The 20,648-nt window shown below is 37.0% G+C and overlaps 1 protein-coding gene across 1 annotated transcript; it reads right to left on the bottom strand.

Moving 5' to 3' along the window:
- Window positions 1-20,084: 20,084 nt before the first annotated feature.
- Window positions 20,085-20,441, bottom strand: LOC137643026 (zinc finger BED domain-containing protein 5-like). Its single transcript, XM_068375879.1, has one exon. It carries the CDS (start codon window positions 20,439-20,441, stop codon window positions 20,085-20,087), a length of 357 nt encoding a protein of 118 aa, XP_068231980.1.
- Between the last annotated feature and the right edge of the window lie 207 nt (window positions 20,442-20,648).

A 20,648-nucleotide genomic window follows, 5' to 3' on the forward strand; every position in this document is an offset into this window, starting at 1 on the left:
GAATGGTTGGTGAGATTGTTTAATATGTGTTTTGTGTTGTCAATGGTACCAGTAGATTTGGTTTGTGCATGTATTGTACCACTATGTGCATGAGTGTTGTAATTCAAGAGGTATTAGTTTGTTGAGTGTAGTTGGAAATGCGTATGGTAGAGTAATGATTAATAGGATTAAGGATAAAACAGAGAATGCAATCTTAGAAGTACAGGGTGGTTTTAGAAGAGGTAGGGGTTGTATGAATCAGATTTTTACAGTTAGGCAGATATGTGAGAAATATTTAGCAAAAGGTAAGGAGGTGTATGTTGCGTTTATGGATCTGGAGAAAGCGTATGATAGAGTTGATAGGGAAGCAATGTGGAATGTGATGAGGTTATATGGAGTTGGTGGAAGGTTGTTGCAAGCAGTGAAAAGTTTCTACAAAGGTAGTAAAGCATGTGTTAGAATAGGAAATGAAGTGAGTGATTGGTTTCCGGTGAGAGTGGGGCTGATACAGGGATGTGTAATGTCGCCGTGGTTGTTTAACTTGTATGTTGTTGGAGTGGTGAGAGAGGTGAATGCTCGAGTGCTTGGACGAGGATTAAAACTGGTAGACGAGAATGACCATGAATGGGAGGTAAATCAGTTGTTGTTTGCGGATGATACTGTACTGGTTGCAGACACAGAAGAGAAGCTTGGCCGACTAGTGACAGAATTTGGAAGGGTGTGTGAGAGAAGGTACTTGAGAGTTAATGTGGGTAAGAGTAAGGTTATGAGATGTACGAGAAGGGAAGGTGGTGCAAGGTTGAATGTCATGTTGAATGGAGAGTTACTTGAGGAGGTGGATCAGTTTAAGTACTTGGGGTCTGTTGTTGCAGCAAATGGTGGAGTGGAAGCAGATGTACGTCAGAGAGTGAATGAAGGTTGCAAAGTGTTGGGGGCAGTTAAGGGAGTAGTAAAAAATAGAGGGTTGGGCATGAATGTAAAGAGAGTTCTATATGAGAAAGTGATTGTACCAACTGTGAAGTATGGATCGGAGTTGTGGGGAATGAAAGTGATGGAGAGACAGAAATTGAATGTGTTTGAGATGAAGTGTCTAAGGAGTATGGCTGGTGTATCTCGAGTAGATAGGGTTAGGAACGAAGTGGTGAGGGTGAGAGCGGGTGTAAGAAATGAGTTAGCAGCTAGAGTGGATATGAATGTGTTGAGGTGGTTTGGCCATGTTGAGAGAATGGAAAATGGCTGTCTGCTAAAGAAGGTGATGAATGCAAGAGTTGATGGGAGAAGTACAAGAGGAAGGCCAAGGTTTGGGTGGATGGATGGAGTGAAGAAAGCTCTGGGTGATAGGAGGATAGATGTGAGAGAGGCAAGAGAGCGTGCTAGAAATAGGAATGAATGGCGAGCGATTGTGACGCAGTTCCGGTAGGCCCTGCTGCTTCCTCCGGTGCCTTAGATGACCGCGGAGGTAGCAGCAGTAAGGGATTCAGCATTATGAAGCTTCATCTGTGGTGGATAATGGGGGAGGGTGGGCTGTGGCACCCTAGCAGTACCAGCTGAACTCGATTGAGTCCCTTGTCAGGCTGGGAGGAACGTAGAGAGTAGAGGACCCCTTTTTGTTTTGTTTCATTTGTTGATGTCAGCTACCCCCCAAAATTGGGGGAAGTGCCTTGCTATATGTATATATATATATATATATATATATATATATATATGATAAATTTTGCACATTTTTACGTGTTTTTCATATTCAAATAAGCCATATATATTTTGATATATTAATGTCTGGATTCTCTTAACAACCTCGGGATCAGAGCCCCAGGCGAAATCTCACAAAGACAAGAGCTTGGCTCCGGCCGGGAATCGAACCCTGGTCGGCAAGCTTATATAGACAGTGACTAACCCATTCGGCCACGAATGGGTTAGTCACTGTCTATATAAGCTTGCCGACCAGGGTTCGATTCCCGGCCGGAGTCAAGCTCTTGTCTTTGTGAGATTTCGCCTGGGGCTCTGATCCCGAGGTTGTTAAGAGAATCCAGACATTAATATATCAAAATATATATGGCTTATTTGAATATATATATATATATATATATATATATATATATATATATATATATATATATATATTTATATATTTACATATATATACACACATATAATTATACATATATATGTCCCTATTCATACTCACAGTATCATATATAAATAATGATGATAAGAAAAGACCCACCTTCTTCAAACTAATTGAGTTTGAAGACAAGTGCCTCACGGTCAAAAGCAGTACAATAATTAAGGTTAACTGACCACAATCGAGGGATTCTCAGCGGCATCCTGACAACATCAATCTACATCAAAATTTTCTTAACTATAGTTCTTAAAAGAATATTAGAACGTAAAAGGAAATTAGAATCTTAGAAGGAAGAGCAACGCAAAGAATTTTATAAAGACTGTGACCTGTGGAAGTTCATTTTTGCAGACGAAGGCTTATCGACGCCAATCTCATTAATCTTTGCATCGGAATGTGCAGCTAATTTCCCAATGATTATTCTCCTCCTCTTTGTTCGTAATTCATTCGGTTGGTGGAACAGAGACATCTTCACATATGCTAAAGGAAAATGGCGTATGGAATTTTATTCTAAACTCAATTATTATTTGAAATTCTATTTCTTTTCGCAACGACACCAATCTGGTTTCGATTTCACCAGTATATTAATCACCCATCCGTGTTTTTTTTTTTTCCTAAATTCATTACATTTTCCATAAATCAAACAAAAGGAAATTTTCATACAATTCTGTGATGAAAGAATCCTCTGGTTTCCCTTTTGGATATCTATCCTGACCGAGCATGTTCCTCTGATAAAAGCATTTTAAGTTTTAGAGCTCCAGAAACAATGCGAGTCATTTGCATTATGTTCCTCTGATACTTTGTGATTTTGATAGTTAGTTTTTATCTCTTCACTTTATAGTGTTGAAATATTCTGGGTGCATCCAAGTTATTATCCAGGGAGGTCAAAGTGACAAAATCTTTGATTATCCTTAAGTTTTAATCTTTCGTTCAGTTTGGGCCTGTTAACAAAAGAAGACGAAAGGACGTTAATTGGAAATCAAATTAATTTAGAGAAGAAGAATAAAAAACATTTCCAATGTCCTTCGAAGAAAGATCATTGAAAATTAAAGAATGTATAAAAAACAATTTTCTGTTTTGAACCTTGCATCTACTTTAAAATATATCTCTTTGTCCCATCTTTCTTAGCATCTTATATTATTTGGCACTGTCATTTGTAAAATCTTGATATAATGAAGTAAAAGTCAGTTTGAATTCGCAAAGTTTCCTATTTCATTTCTTACTCAAATAACTACAACTTCAGACTCTCAATAACTTACTTGTAATCGTATCCATAAGAGAAAAACTCTGAATGTGTCAACAGAGTAACATTAGCCTTCGAAAGTTTGGTGCGAGGCCTCAACTCAGATTCATTAAGGCTTAGGTGTGACTTCTTTATCTTTTGATTAATTACCATATCAATATCATCCCGTATGACCTCCAGAACCTGATCAGTTCCTCTTCATTAATAGAAATCTCTCTCTCTCTCTCTCTCTCTCTCTCTCTCTCTCTCTCTCTCTCTCTCTCTCTCTCTCTCTCTCTCTCTCTCATTGTATATACCAATAAGAAGGTAGGAAGCTTGACTCATATCACAGATTTCTCTGATGGATCAGATTGAATAGAATGAGACAAATAACCAAAAGATATGTGAGAATGAAAAAATATTTGATGAATTCCTGTGAAAATACCTAATATGAAATTTTCTATTCAGTAATATATTGGAGGGAGAGAGAGAGAGAGAGAGAGAGAGAGAGAGAGAGAGAGAGAGAGAGAGAGAGAGAGAGAGAGAGAGAGAGATTCATCTTCAACGTCTGATTACGACAGTCTCCTTTATCCATTTGTGTGTTTCTTGGGACGTCAGACCATCAAAATTAAAATACAAATTAGTAATTGGGAGACTTTGATACGTCGATCCTTCACAGCTTAAGATTGAATTAGAAGAACTTATTATTTCAAGCTAACTATTTCTTTATCTCTGGTAATGTCAGAAATTTAAAAATTATCAACCGCAACTTTCAATAAACTATTTTTTTCAGAGGACTTTTATCTGGACACATTTAAGTGATTTTTAATGAGAGAATTCATACATGTATAATAATTATATGGATGTGGTTCCAGATCTCACAAGATCGAATCTAGTGGAATTCTCAGAATGTGAGAGGATCGCTTCTTCTGATAGTCCTTAAAACACGGGATTAAGATTCATATTACCCCGAGGATTATTTTTCTGTGATTAATCACCATTTCTAGATAGCTATTTTCTTAAATATTGTAATACTGATTATAAAATCACAACAGTTTCTAAGGACTTGAATATTGCTACTGCTGTGCTCAAATCAAATTTCAATTCTGAAAATCATGGATTTTAGCATCAATTCAATATTTTCAAGTCTGTTTTTTACAATAAAAATAACAACAATAATAAAGATGAATTTAAATTACACATGTAATGAATCCCAGGCTATGGTGGTCCTTAGGCAGCTGCTCATTTTGCATGTTTTGATAACCTAAATAAATCTTACAGTAGTGTCACTATTGAATGGTGTTTTATTTAGCAAAAGGATGTTTTAACCTGAACTTAAAATGATGAAGCAGTTTAGATAAAAACTTGTAAAATACCGGATGATCCTTTTTATCTTCGTCAGTCTCTATCCCTTGATGAATAGGAATCTTCTCAGAAGGAGAAGCAGACACACCAAAAGAGAAAGATCCTCCTGAGAGAAAGACAGTCACCTTTTTTCTCTTGTCTCATTCCTCATTTCAGAGATTGGATGGCTCTTTCACTGCAAGTTTGTTAACTTCTTTTTATCCAATTCTCAGTCTCTTTTATTTTCTCTTTCTCTTCATTTTACCGTCGTAGATTCCACTTGGTTTTTTTTTTTTTTTTTTTTTCAGCTTACTTAAATAACCGGCAGGAAACTATCAAAAGTTAACTAAGATGCCAGTAACGAAAAGCGAGGAATGATTATAAGGAAGAAGCTTTATAAATTTTCTCTTTGCGGAATGATAAACAAATTCCTCAACTGTCAAACTTATCTTATCAACTTGGAAACAAAGAAAATTTTAAATCAGAAATAGTACGAAAACTAGTTGAACTAAAAGAACGTTTGATTACTCACTATGATTTTTCTTTCCCCCTATTGTACTAATTAGTTATTTTAAGAATAAAGCTAATAAAAATTAAATGAAACAAAAAACGTAGGACAGACATTTTGACTTGGTTCAGATATATTACTGCTTCCTCTTTGACGAATCCATAAATACACATAGAATTGCTCTGAAGGAAATTGGAAAGATAGAGACTCCATTGAGAAGTTAATCGTATATACAATTTCGACTCTGAGGTAAGAATATTCTCCTGTGTATTTTCTGTTTTACCCGCTCCGCTAAATACTTAGGCATCAGATTAAGACTGAACCTGAGAGATGAACGATCAGGAAAGGCCTAAAAGATGAAGTCTCGGGCAAGGCCTAAACTTTCAAACTTCACTAAACTGCTAAATGTCAGATGATAAGGATTGCACTAGTAATAATCAAGAGAAACTCTACTTTTCATAAGTGTTAGGGTCGCTCATTCTGACCCTTAACAACTCGGTGGTTGTTGGTAGTGACATTGTGTGAAAACTAAAGTTCATTCCTTGTTGGTCCGTTTGCTTTCTACCAGTCTGGCTGGCTCCTGGACCTTTATGCATATTATTGGATACATCTTAGTGTAAGCAAGCTGGCAGCTCCAGTGTTTTACCAATAACAGTGGATATCAGATTTATAGCAGTTCGTGCATTCATCTGTTTTAATTGATATTAATTGTGCGTGAACGGAAACATAACATCTGGCGACGAGGATCATTTTGAACTGTGTCTTCGTAAGATATTTGCATATTAATGCAACAACAACTCAAACTCATGGAGTTATTTGCCCATAAACTTTTCACATCATCTACTGAGCTTCCCAGATCTCAGACCATTGCTCCAACAATTGAGTCAATTGCCAGCACAATCACCGAGTTCTATTTCAACCCTACATTTGAGGCGTGGTTCAGCGCTTTGAAAACATTTTTTGAGTTGAATTCGCATCACAGGATGATTTTTGGAAAGTGCATACATTGCTACGCAAACTGGGGTCCATTGAACATGACAAATTTTACAACTTTATCCTTCCAGAGTCACCATGCGACTACACTTTCTATAAAGTTGCTTGCATTCTCAAAGAGATTTTTGGTGAGCAGTAATCCTTATTCAACATCAGATTCCATTGCTTGAACCTCACCAAGGCGGAAAATGACTTTGTCACACATGTAGGCATTGTGAACAGCGAATGTGAATGGTTCAAGCTAGCCTCATTAACAAATGATCAATTCAAATGTTTAATTTTGGTTATTGGCTTGCATTCATCAATCAACAGCGACACCCACACACGCATACTAGCCAAAATTGAATAAGATTTAAGCATTACCCTTCAGCAAGTAACCACAGACTGTCAACGTTTCCTTCACCTCAAATATGACACTGCTATGATTCAGGAAGGTAATCAATCGGTGCCCAATATTGTGAATGCAGTTCATCGGGGCCATATAAAAAACACTTCATCATATCAGAGAAATTCATTTAGCAGACCATAGTCACGAGTCATGCCACATGGGCTAACTGACAGTTGCAAACCACCCATAGCTTGTTGAAATCGTGGTGAATGGCACTTTGTCCGGTTTTGCCCTTTTAAACACACCAAATGTGAGAAATGCAACCAATTTGGTCATAAAACTGGATTTTGCCGTGCTTAAAAGTTCCAGAAACATGATTCAGTGAGCTACTCCAACATTATTGTTGCTAATTTTGAAGTGGATTTCATTTCCCACCGGAAGTAACTTTGCCAAACGAAAGCAGGTTGATTCTGCCTCAGACATAACAGTTTTATCATCCAACTCTTAGGAGCTCATTGGTCGACCACAACTCCAGGCAATAGAAAACATAGCTACCAGTGCTTCTAGATATCAAGTCCGCTTCTTGGGTGCATTGACTTACTCATTCAAGTTCAACATCATCAAACTTGGTACATGTTATGTCACGAAGGGCCCTTTGAATTTTCTGGGTTTAGACATCATATCAAAGCTTTGAATTTTGGATGTTCCTTTAAATTTTGTGTGCAATTCCGTAAGTACGAACAAGTCTCCTTCATCCAACATTGCCTGAACTCTTGCACACAAGCTTCAAGAGATTCATAAATTGGCATTCAGCAGTGGCATTGGCCTCTCTACGAAGACCCAGGCTGAGTTGACACCAAAATCAGGAATTAAACCCGTTTTCTGCCCCAAAAGACCAGTCCCATATGGAGCCTTAGAACAAGTGGACCACTGGCGTTTTAACTCCAGTCAGCTATTCACAATGAGCTACACCGATCGTTGTTGTTAAAAAAGCAAATGGGACCATTCATGTTTGTGTCGATTATTCTACCAACCTCAACAATGCTCTCGAAGATCATCAATATCCTCTTCCAATATAAGAGGATTTGTTTACCATGCTCAATGGTGGTACATGTTTTGCAATATTAGATCTCACTGAAGCCTATTTTGAAATTGAAGTAGAACCATCATCCAGAGAGTTTTGGACCATCAACACGCACCATGGTTCATTTCAGTATAATCGACTGCCGTTTGGAGTGACGTCCGCACCCGTCATTTCCCAACAGACTATGGACATGATGCTCAGTGGTGTCAAAGACGCAACAGCATACTTGGATGATATCGTCGTCGTTGGATATACACCAGAGGAGCTTTCCCACAAGCTGAACATTGTACTGGATTGCATTGAACTATATGGTTTCCATCTTCATGCTGAAAAATGTCATTTGTTCCTTGAATCCATTAAATATCTTGAATTTATATTTGACAAAGCAGGGAGGAGACCGGATCCTGAAACATAGCCGCAATTCACTTCATGCCACCTCCAAATTATGTCGGTGAGTTGTGACTATTCTAGAGACTTGTTTTGCACTAAGGTAACTTTTTACCAGCTCTGCATAAAGCTAAGGCCCTGCTCAATCAACAGTTGACAAAAGATTGTTGGTGGTCCTGGTCGTCGCAGTGTCAAGAAGCATTTGATTCTATCAAGAGCATGCTCCAGTCTGATCTTCTTTTTTACAAATTTTAATCACAAGTAGCCAATAACTGCCACTGTAGATGCCTCTAGCTATGGTATTATCGCAGTTATATCACACGAATTGAACAATGGTGCAGAAAAAGCCATTATGTATGTGTCACAATCTCTGACAGCAGCCGAGTCGAAATACAGCCAAATTGAAAAGGAGGCCTTAGATCTAGTGTTTATAGTGAAAAAATTTCACAAGATACTATACTGATCACAAGCCGATACTATCCATTTTTGGCTCCAAGAGAGGCATCCTGGTTTACAATACTAATCATCTGCAATAATAGGTTACAATTTTACTGGGTTACTATTATTCCATCCAGTACACAAAGGCAACTAATTTCGGTCAGGCCGATGCCTTATCTCGCCTCATCAATTCTCAAAAAATAGGATGTTCAACGAGTCCTCTCAGATTGCATTCGTAACATCCCTGTCACAGCATCTGTAGTCCAACAAGCATCCCAGAAGGATGCCCTTCTGCAAGAAGCCATGCACTATCTGAAGACATATTGGCCATCTGCACTTCATGGGGACTTGCAGCAATTGAAGCAGCACAGTGCCTCTTTCTCAATCATTAATAATTGTTTGATGTTTCGTGATCGTGTCATCTTTCCAAATAGCCTCAGACCAGATGTGCTTAAACAATTGCATTCAGCATATCATGGTATCAATCGCATAAAGTCTATGGCTTGCAGCAGTCTTTTAACCCAGCACGGGTTACCTGAGACTATTGTCTCAGACAATAGGACACAATTCACTTTGCACTTGTTTGAAATATTTTGTAATTTTCTGTGCATCCAGCATATACGTTCACCACCGTATCATGCTCGGTCCAACGATCTTGCTGAATGGTTTGTAGACACATTCAAGAGCGTTCTATTGAAAGCACAGGGGGAGGAAACTACAGAATAAGTACTAAATGTTTTTCTTTTCAACAATCGGACAACACCCAATCCCAGTATCCACAATGTATCTCCATGTGAAGCCCTTATGGGATGGAAACTGCATACCATACTACATGCTCTACACCCAAGGAAAATTGCAAAGGAATCAACAACTAGATATCATCCTGGAGCATTTGTGTTGAATGAATCAGTGTACGCGAGAGACTATCATCCAAAAGCTTCACGTTGGGAAGCTGGAATCATCATTGGACTACGTGGGAATTATATGTTAGAGGCTCAAGTTGACAACTATGTGTGGGTGCGATATCAGGATCATTTGCGACGCAGACATCCTACCCCACAATTGGTCACACACACAGCCCCTCACAAACCATCAATCCCATTCGATCTACTAATACTGTAGAGACTTTTGATTTATAACAAAGTTTAGTCAATGACACTCAATCTTTGCCAACCAAGGTCAGTTGTGAATCAAGTATTGGTACCAACATGCATCCAAGAAGGAGTGACCGCACTTGAGCACCAGTAGAATGATTGCAAATCAATCCCCTGTATCCCACCTATATTTAACACTCAAAAGGGCAGGAGTTAGGGTCACTCATTCACACCCTTGACTACTCGTTGGTTGTTGGTAGTGCTATTGTGGAAAACTATTGTTTATTCCTCGTTGGTCCTTTTGCTTTCTAACAGTCAGAATCGGTTTGGTCCTGCTAGCTCGTTTGCCTTTATGCATGCTATTGGATACATCTTAGTGTACGCACGCCGGGAGCTCCAGTATTTTACCAATAACAGTTGGTTTCGGATTTATAGCAGTTTGTGCATGCGTGTAATTTAATCGATATTGATTGTGTGTGAATGGAGACATAAAAATAGGGAAATCTATTCAAATTATGGATTCCGAATGGGAGAAAAATATAGTGAGCAATTTCCAGACTTTCTTCGTACGAAGATAACTTTTATCAGATTTGCAATCTAAAAATGTGGAGTCTTCTTTTAAGGAGTTAACTGTTAAAGTAAACCTTTAGAGAGACATAATCGTAGATTTTGAAGGAACTCGGTGATAATGGATATTGATCTCCAACAATATCCAGACAAAGTTTCGCTTCCACTGACTAAGCTGTTCACGCTTGCTATTGATTAGAGAATAACTAACATGGAGAGAGAAGACCAATGATTCGACTTTATCAAGAAGAATATTGAGAACGGAACCTTCATTGTCAATTGAAATCTAAACCATGCAAGGCTATCTAAGTCCCTCGGGAAGTTGTAGAACCTGCTTAAAAGACAAGACTTCTTTGTTCTCATAAACTAATATCATAAAGTCAGTTAAATCATTTATTAGGAATAATCTACTGTTTACTTTGCAGTCAGATTTGATGGGCTTAATTATTCTTATCATTCTCAAGATAAGGTTATTATCTGAGAAAAGATATATTACGATTTCACCAATAAGTCACGACAAAAGCTAAGTTTCCGATTCAGAAAAAATAGATATTGACAAAGTCTGTTTATATATAACCTGAAAATCTTACTGAAAAAAAAAAATAATTGTAATATCATATCATAACAATCCATGATTGTTAATCATAAATGAATGATCCTCATCTGTTCTCATATTGCACACTCACTCAGACATTGGGAATAAATATAACAACAACTCTTTTCAATATTCATTGCTATTTAGATCCGTTATGAAGAAATTTCAACTTCTGATGTCATACTGGCGAATGATCATTATGGTAGGCCACTTACATTCACGTATGCATCCGAAATATGCTGTCGAAATCTATAAGTCCTTTTTTATATCAATAACCTGTATTTTTTAATCGCTGAGAAGTTTGAAGAGGATGACTGACCTTCATATATACAAACAAAACAGAATTTGACAACGAATTTTAGGAGAAAATGAAATCAGGAAATTATTTCTTTGTTAGTTGATTAACCTGAAAAGCTGATAAGGATATTTTTTGTCAATTATATTTTTTATTGGACTTTTTGGTGACATCGTCGTAAATTATCTTGTTTCATCTTATTCATGGTTGTAAATCAAGGATTAATATGTAAATAGATAGAATTATGAAGAATAACTGATTCTGAACACTTTCTTGACTAACTCACAGACTTTCATTTCTGATGTTTTAACTAAGGCATATGGGACACTTTTCAGTGAACTGTGGCTGCCGCTGTTTCATGGTACCACGAAAAAGTGTGCAGCCATTCTAGACCTTTAACATCACAATGGATTAATCCCGCCTATAATAAAACGCATAGCTTATCAGAAATCATAATTCATTTACAATACTGTCATTTATATGACGGAGCGATTACATAACAATAACCTGATGATAGTAATACTAAATATCATCATCATCACCATCATCTCCTCCTACTACTATTGACGCAAAGGGCATCGGTTAGATTTCGACAATCGTCTCTATCTTGAGCTTTTAATTCAATACTTCTCCATTCATCATCTCCTACTTAGCACTTCATGTCATATAGGCCAAGGTGTTCCAATTCTTCTAATTCCTTGTGGAGCCCAGCTGAACGTTAGGTGAACTGATCTCTCTTGGGGAATCCGAAGAGCATGCCCAAACCATCTCCATCTATACCTCCTCATGATCTCATCCACATATGGCACTCGAATAATCTCTCTTATAGTTTCATTTCTGATTCTGTCCTGCCATTCAACTCTCATTATCCTTCTGAGAACTTTGTTCTCAAATCTACTAAATCTATTGGAGGTTGTTTCATTGTCATACTATGACTCATGTCCATACAATAACACCGATCTCAATACACTGATATAAAGTCAGATTTTTATATGTAATTTCAGGCGATTTGATTCCTAAATCTTACTTAACCTAGCCATTGCGTGATTTGCTTTGTTCAATCTTTCACTATACTCTAATTTTAAAGACCCTGGATTAGAGATCACAGTTCCTAAATAATTAAAGGATTCTACCTCATTAATCCTTTCTCCTTCCAATGATATTTCATCTTCCATTGCATACTCCGTTCTCATCATCTCTGGCTTTCTTCTAATTATCTTAAGCCCAACCTCGTTTGATATTTCATGCATTCTGGTAAGCAAGCACTGCAAAACCTGTGGTGCTCTGATAACAATGACAGAATCATCAACATACTTCAGGTCCTATCACTAATCCAGTCCAATCCTTCTCCACCACATATGACTGTTCTACACATTAAAAAATCCATGAGAAGGAGGAACAACATAGGTAACAACACATTCCCTTGGAGCACTCCACTGCTCACTGGAAATTCATTTGATAAGATTCCATTAACATTTATTTTGCACTTGCTATGTTCATGAATAGAATTAGTCAAATTTAAATATTTAAGAGGAATTCCATAATAACGCAGGACTCTCCACAAAATTTGCCGGTGCACACTATCAAAGGCTTTTTTATAGTCCACAAACACCATCAAAAAGGGATTTCTATATTCTACGCATTGCTGTACATGTCTTAAAATGAAAATTTTGTCAGTGCAACTTTTACATTTTCTAAATCCTCCTTGTTCATCTCTCAGCTTTTCATCAATCTTTCTCTCCATTCTTTAGAATAAGCTCTTCAGACATACTTAATAATCCTACCTCGAGAGATTATTCCTAACAGTAAAGATATTAGGAAAATGACATCAACAAAGGAATGGAAATAAGAACAGCGAACTCGGATTCAACCTGAGACAAGAGTATATCTCGCTTCAATGACAATATGTTCTGAAAATAGTTTTTTAAGTTGATTTTTTGAGGATCCGTCATTTCTAAAATTAAGTTACGTAATCTCCTTGCTTAAAGATTTGGACTTTATTCAGATGAAAGGAGATTGCAAGTTGAAATATGAAGGTTTTTTTCATTTATGTTGTTTTGATATGCAAGATGAAAATTAAGAGAGAGAGAGAGAGAGAGAGAGAGAGAGAGAGAGAGAGAGAGAGAGAGAGAGAGAGAGAGAGAGAGAGAGAGAGAGTTTCCAATAAATTCATTTACTTGTTTCAATGATGAATAAGTCTTATTTTGCTTAGTGCTTTATTCATTAAAACAAATTATGTTGGCTAAAACTAGTATTCCATACAAAAGAAAAAATTATCTTTCTTCATTGGTTTCTTATTAACCGTTATTCAAAATCAACGACAATCAAAATTTATTGGTCTATAGTCATTGTCAGTTTTCCCTGTAAAGCAAATCATTAAATTCTAGTTGGAGTAAATCTTTCAGTCAGTTTGCTTTGGTACTTGGATGTTTTGGACAACACATTTATTAAAATCATCAACCTCTGATATATGGAGAATCATTCTCAGTAAAGGATATTATTCATATAAAAATAACCGTTATTCAAAATAGTGATTTATAGTGATGATGGAAATAGAATTAGAGCAGTTCTTTCCTTTTTCCTCACCTGTTGATTTCTGTCCTGATTCCAGTCTTTAGGAGACTCTTTTTCAACGCAAATCTCTTGCAGTTTGCAACTTATTTAGTCTGTCCTTGTTTTCCCTTTTTTCCTTTTTTCTCCGAAGATACTTTGAATGACAAATCTATCTAAAATTATCGGTGAAAAATTATATATACATCGTATAGGTAATTTTTTTTTTCTTAAAATCATGATTATGTCCAATTTATTCCTTCTCTAATGAGTTGAAGCATTTCTCTCTCATGTACTCGGGCTGGATAGTCAAAGCAAATTTGGTCCAGACAGAATAAAATCCATTTTAGGATATTAATGGTAATACAAATACAAGGAATAAAAGTCAAGAGTCGTACAAAAAAAGAAATTGATAATCAATTTAATATGCATGTAGGAGAGTATGACATCTCCCGTTAGACAGCATCACTGATTTCACAATCTTCCATTCACGACTAAAGTTGTCAATTGTGAGAAGTTTGTTTCTCCGAGAAGTGAATTATTTCAAAATGCTGAAATCTAAAACTAGATTTCATATATTTTTTTCTTCTATTTTTTCTTTTCTGCTACAACTAGCATTGCTAAATCACCATATATTGAAACGAATTTCAATGTTTAGATGCAGTAAGAAACGTATGGACCTTCAGTTCTAAAATGATAAAAAACGTAATGAAGGGGTATTTTCACAACATGGCGATATTAAAACAAAAATCAATTAATCTTACATTTCACCAAAATGGAAGAAAATTATTATGAATATTATTTAGCCTACTACTGAAAAATCATACATGAAAAATGTTCCTAAATTATTAACAGAAAAATACTTAAAAAGCCCCATCTGAAGTGAAATATTATTCAGAGGCAAGTTAGAAAAAATAGAAGAATGAAGGTATGCCAATACCCATGAATGTAAGAAACATGATTTAAGATCAGTTTCTGAAAAAGTTAAAATCATGATTGCTGAGGAGGAAGACTTTCAATTCCACTCTTTCGACTCTTGTTGGTGGAAAGATAATCTACACAAGGGTTGATGAATGCAACATACAGTTGCAGGAGCAGCTCCAAAGATTGAATATCTCAAGACAAATTCATCTGACCCATAACATTATTCGTCTGAAACTTCCTGACTTTTTTTTTTTTCTTTTTTAAAGCTGCAACTATTAGATACTACTGGTCTATTTTCCAAAGTTCTAATAAGTATTGATACATAATCATTTAAGATCTATATTGTATTTTGTGTAGTCTACAGGTACGTCCTTAGAGTCTTGAAATAGATTTGAGGTTTCTATACAACAGCAGCTTCATGTTTTTATAGTTTTAGTCCATGGGCCAAGACCCAAAATTTTACATATTGGTACCACCTGGGTGGGCATATTCTAGTTGCTATTTTTGTATTGGTGTATATCCCTAGATCACAATTTGACATGATAATCCTTGCAGAGTGTCAGGTTATAACTGGTAATTGCCTCTTGAATAGACAAACCCAACATCGGTACGACTCAAAAAGACACTTTTTCCGAGCATTATCTGTTATGTCATTATGTCCACCCATGATTTACTAATCACCAATAAATATACATAATGGCCCTACTTACTAGCCAAAGTACATATTCTCAGTTATGCATTAATTATCAGGCTGCTATCAACAAATTTACAGTGCATTTGGTCAGTAATTTCAGGTTTTTATGATTAATTTCTTACTGCTAAGTTTTCTGTGATCAACAAATCAACCATGCTGCCTTTTATGAGTTGACGACTAAACAATGTGATACGTCACATAGTTCAATTACTTCTTTATTTTAAAACACAATGCAGATGGTATATGCAGAAACCTACTTAGCGGTAATTAGTGTGAACTGAATAATTGGTTGATAATACAGTAAATATTGCAGCATCATTTACTATACAGCTGGTACACTAGACTTGTTTTACTCTATTTTAATAACTGGTGTGTTTAACTTGACATATTTTGATTCAACTTAAATTGAGCCGATATCATAGTTAGTGAAGTCCAAATCTCAAACTATATTACGACACTTGTGATTCAGTCACCATCATCGTCTATATTAGAGTCTGTTAGTTCCGCAATTGGTTCTTTCTCACTCGGTTGGTTGGTGCAGGTTTGTAGCTTGCACATATTTGTGCACTTCAAGCCATTGGTAAGACATGTGCTATATGGTAATTTTCAGGGTCCCACACACTTGCAGTTGATGACAAGCTTTCCATCATCGTCTGTGGTCCACCCATGGTCCTTGGGATTTGTTACAGCAGGTCGAGTCTTCAGAGACCACCTCCATATGGCAAACTGATTTTTTGCATGGGCAACATGCATTGAGAATCAATCCTCACAAGGTGGGAGCTGACTGGATTCGACTTCATGTCTGGCACAGAAGAGTTGATAGCTAAGTGTGTTCATGTCTGTTGTGCGAGTGCAAGGCACATACATATGGCATGTGATCTCAAGCAGCTTCTGAAACAGCACATCTGATACATTCCATGAACTTCCAAGCTCAGTGAATGCTTCCTGGAAGGTTTTTTCAGTCTTCAAAAACTCATAAGTACTCATATTTTCACAACCCTGAAATGCACTGAAGTTATCACAACTGGTGAAAGCATGCATATTAACCAAAGCATTACAAATCACATACATTGCATCCTAATGAGATACTTAGCTTGGTAATATTTAAGGGACCTTGTCCTGGTTTGTGCTCCGCATTTCTGATACATGCTGCATGGGATGTGATTGCTCAAGCCCAAGCACAACATCAACACATCTGTGTTCTCAGCAGTAATGATCACAGCCTTGTAACCAGATTCTGCTGCATCGAGAGAATGCAGCAAAATGCAGGCATCTGCTTCTTCTTGAGAGAATTTGAGCTCTGCAACCTCTTCCCATTGGTCTTTGCCCATCTTGACACAATCATCCTCACAGGTGACATACAAAATCTTTTTTTGAGTTTCTCCGTGGGTTTGGATCCTTTCTATATGTCTACTATGAACTTGATCAGATTTGTCTTGTTAGCAGTGCTGCAAAGTAGTTTCCTCCATTGTTGGATGTTATGGCCAGGAGCAACATTCCTGAACTGGATGCCCCTATCATAGAACTGAGTTGTTGATGAAAATTTTTAAAAGATTAGTACGCTTACTCTCCTATCCTGTATGCATCAAGAAGATTGCTGGCTACATCTGGAGGTGCAACAGTGGCAGTTGACAAGTTGACAAACTCTGCATGATGTAGACTGTATGGGTTCAACCAAAAGGAAGCGGGAGTAGTTGAGCTTGTCGTAGGCAAAGCACCAAGGGATCATCTGTAGGATAGAAGTAAGTTGAAGCATCCAGTCCCCTTCTCTAGAAGCCCTAAGCAGTCCCTGCATGATCTTTGTCATGTCCAAATAGGGCACCTAGAATGCGGAAAGACCCTGTCTTTCTCTGATAGAGTCCATATAGGCTTAGGAAAGCTCCATGATTCGGGTGCATGCTATGGTCTCTAGGAGTTCTGTGAGTGAAGCCCCAGAGATATTTTCATGGAAACTGGCAACACTCTTTATGGCTTCTTCCAGGTAATGAGTCACTCCAGGATGCGTATTCTCTAGCCATGGAAGGAAGCCTCTCCAGGGAAGCCTCATCAGAGCCTCATAGATAAGTTTGTAAAGTCTGTTTGCGAGGTTGTATTTGCGTCCATCCATCACGCCAGTTACATATCCTTCAGTGATCACACCCGACACAGACGTCTCTCATGGATTATTTCCGTAACTTTTTTAACTTGAGATACGACGATAGTGAAATCCGGACTTGCCAAGTCACTTCAAAATACCTATTGTAATGAAGACAATATTCATTCATATCAAATGAAAGAAGAGACAAGCCGGATTCTTCATTTGTGAAATGATATAGACTGGAGAATTAATTGATAATTTAAGTGTTGTTTATATATTTTATTCTATGGAGTGAATAAAAGACAAACTAATACTTTAGTAACAATTTAGCAGTTGAAGTTTAATTGAGATATAGTATTTTTTTCCAATCCTCTGTAAATGACATTAGGTTGCTGGACATCAAATTAGTTACAGGAAAAAGGATTAATGGATTAGCTAAGGATTTATTTTTCTTATTTTTACTTTACATTTGATAGTTAACTTTAATATTTCCTTTTCATTAATCAGTTCCTCATCTTGTTTAGGTACCTGGGCCTTTACTTTTGCTTCTATGGTTACAGTTTGGCTTTTGATAGTAATGATAATCATAGAGAGGAAAAATAATGGCAATGATAATTATTGAGAGGAAAATAGTGGCAAAGATAATGATAGAGAAGAAAGATAATGGTAATGATAATCATGGCGGAAAAATAATAGTAATGATAATAATGAATAAAGAAAAAGATTACTTTTTGGAGTCCTGTGATCCTTTGAACAGATATGTTGTCCTCACTATCATTAGAATCTATTTTCGGACACCGATCAATATCGACGTCACTTTCGCTGACCTTTTTCCTTCAAAAATAATCTCTAAATTAACATAATCCATTTTTCAATAACCCAAGTGTTAATTTCTTATTCTTTTTCTGTCTATACTTCGCATATCTTCATGTTTCAGCTCAATCAGATTTTGGATGAGAAAGACATTGACGTGTTAATGAAGCTGAATTAGATATAGATTTTGGGGAAGTAAATACGAACAGTGGCATGATTCAAAGGGAGGTTTGTATTTGATACAATTGGTTTTGTAAGAGATGAATTATGATATCATAATAATGTATCTTATCTTTTCATATATCGCAGATGCCAATAACATCAATGATGTTTTGCAATTTGGAGTTCTGCAAATAAAGCAGAGTTGAGTTTTATAACTAAACGCAAAATTTCCAATATTTCACACGACCAATAAAACACTCATAACGTCCATTTTCTGATCTATTTTCGCGACTGAAATGAAATGAAATTGTTTATTCTTTTATAGTGGCAATCAAAAATCTCATAAAAAGTGTATCACAAACAATGGTTGAAATCAACGAATATATAACAATTTCCTGAGACAGATTTTCATAGAGTAAACTTGAATGCCATCTGAATAAGGCCTAGGAAAGAAGAAAATACATTAGCTCATCTTTATTCACTAATATTCTAATTGAATGAGAATGTCGAGTGGGTTTTCTTCTCCCTCCCCCCACCCCAATTTTATCAACTGACATTACTATAGTGAGGCATTCCATCATCCCCTATCTTCTCATATAACTAAGCCACCCACCAAACCGATTCTTTCGAAGGGAGCCTCGAATGGCCTTGTCTTTCCTGGGATTAAGTCCTTGGGAGGGATGGTCCTGGCCGTTAGTGGGTGGGGCACTGGCGCCCACTGCTCCTGGTAACTTGAGGAGGGCATCCCAGAGATGTTTCCCACAAGTGTCTTTTGATCTCTACTCTGTACATCAGCAAGGCAGCAGTAGAGTTTCAGGCTCTTCGTTATGTCGAACGTTTGAGAGATTTGGATTCTCTCACCATTGTTCCCTCACAGAGTGTGTGCAGTCAGCCTGCAGCACCCACAGTGGTTACATGTGTTCTTCTCTCCTCGCCTAAATATTAAAGATAAAAGCCTATGTGGTTCTTTAAAAAATCTATCCTTGACCTCAGGTAATCAGCATTGTTCTAGCCTCTGTTTCATGGCCAGCATAGCTAGGTTTGTCACCCATCTTTGTGGCAAAGCTTCGAGAAAAGTGAATGCTATGATGCAAAATGAAGATTAGAATAAAAGACCTCAGTTCCCAAACACAGAGCGTACCATGGAGAGGTCTGAGGTAGTGGGAATGCATCGGTACCACTATGATCAAAGTTCATGAAGTAATCCATGCATTCTTCGTAAATGTACTCGAAGATGACTAAGATAGGATCTTCAAGACGGACAACAAGGCTGTCTTTCAAAACAAATATTTTGAAGTAAATGACACCACAGAATATAACACTTCTAAAAAAAGATAATTGTTAACCATCGAGATCAGTTGTTCTCAACCTTTTCCACTCCATTCCCCCTTCATGAATTCTCAATATTCGTGTGACTCCCCTTCATTTTTCTCCTAAATCCCACCTTGCCAAAAAAAAAATGAATAATAATAATAATAAATAAAATTTTGATGAAGAGAACACCCTTGCTTCATTACAAAGTTTACAGTCATAATTATCTTATATTGATAGATTTCTGAGATATGCTTAACTTACATCACTAAACTACAAAAGACTAGCAGACGATAGCAAACTTGATTTGGATGGGAAAATTTTCAATTATCCTCTGCATATTTTATCACACACCAGTAGGAAGGCTAATATTGTTACTTTTCAGTCAGTTGAGGAATCCGAGGTTGTGTCACTGACAATGCACATTTCATGTCGGGGTCCACATCCAATCGGTTCCGGCTCTAAATTCTTGATTTGTAGGAGGGTGGAGAAACCAGACTCACATAAATAGGTAGTAGTTGAAAAAGGCAAGAGTAGCCGAAGTGTAATCTCACTGACTATTGGATATGACTGATGCATCGAACACCTGAATATATTCAGCTATTTTTCTTCATAGAGATCTTTGGCAGCAGAATCATGTTTGAGATCAAGGAACTCGTCCTGAACATCACTGGGAATGGTAGTAATATCAAGAGTGCCAGAGAATGGATTCCTTACCAACTTCCCTTCTTCCTCCTCGAATTCTCTGACATACATATTAATTTCACATTCCAAGGATCTCAGATGCTGAGTGATTTCAGTTTTAAGTAATAGATCAAGCATACTATCTTCTTCATTTTCGTCAAGGACAGTTGAAAGGTTTTTAAACATGGCAACATTCTCGGCACCAACTTTCATTTGCCAATTCTGGAGATTAGCAAGAAAATCCACGAAGACAGTCCATGAGGTGAAACACATTTCTTTCCTTGCCCTGTAGCTTCAGATTCAACCTATTTAGCTACTCAAATATATTTGCTAAACATGCAAGACGTGGCTCTCACAAAACCTCATTGAAGTGACTCAACAGATCATTTTTCCCTTGCATTTTCAGGAACAATTTAAGCTCTCCCTGAAGTTCAAACACTCGATCCACAACATTGCCCTTGGAAAGCCAGCACACTTTGG

This window comes from Palaemon carinicauda, chromosome 6 (assembly GCF_036898095.1).
Source record: "Palaemon carinicauda isolate YSFRI2023 chromosome 6, ASM3689809v2, whole genome shotgun sequence".
In the NCBI taxonomy this organism is placed as follows: domain Eukaryota; kingdom Metazoa; phylum Arthropoda; class Malacostraca; order Decapoda; family Palaemonidae; genus Palaemon; species Palaemon carinicauda.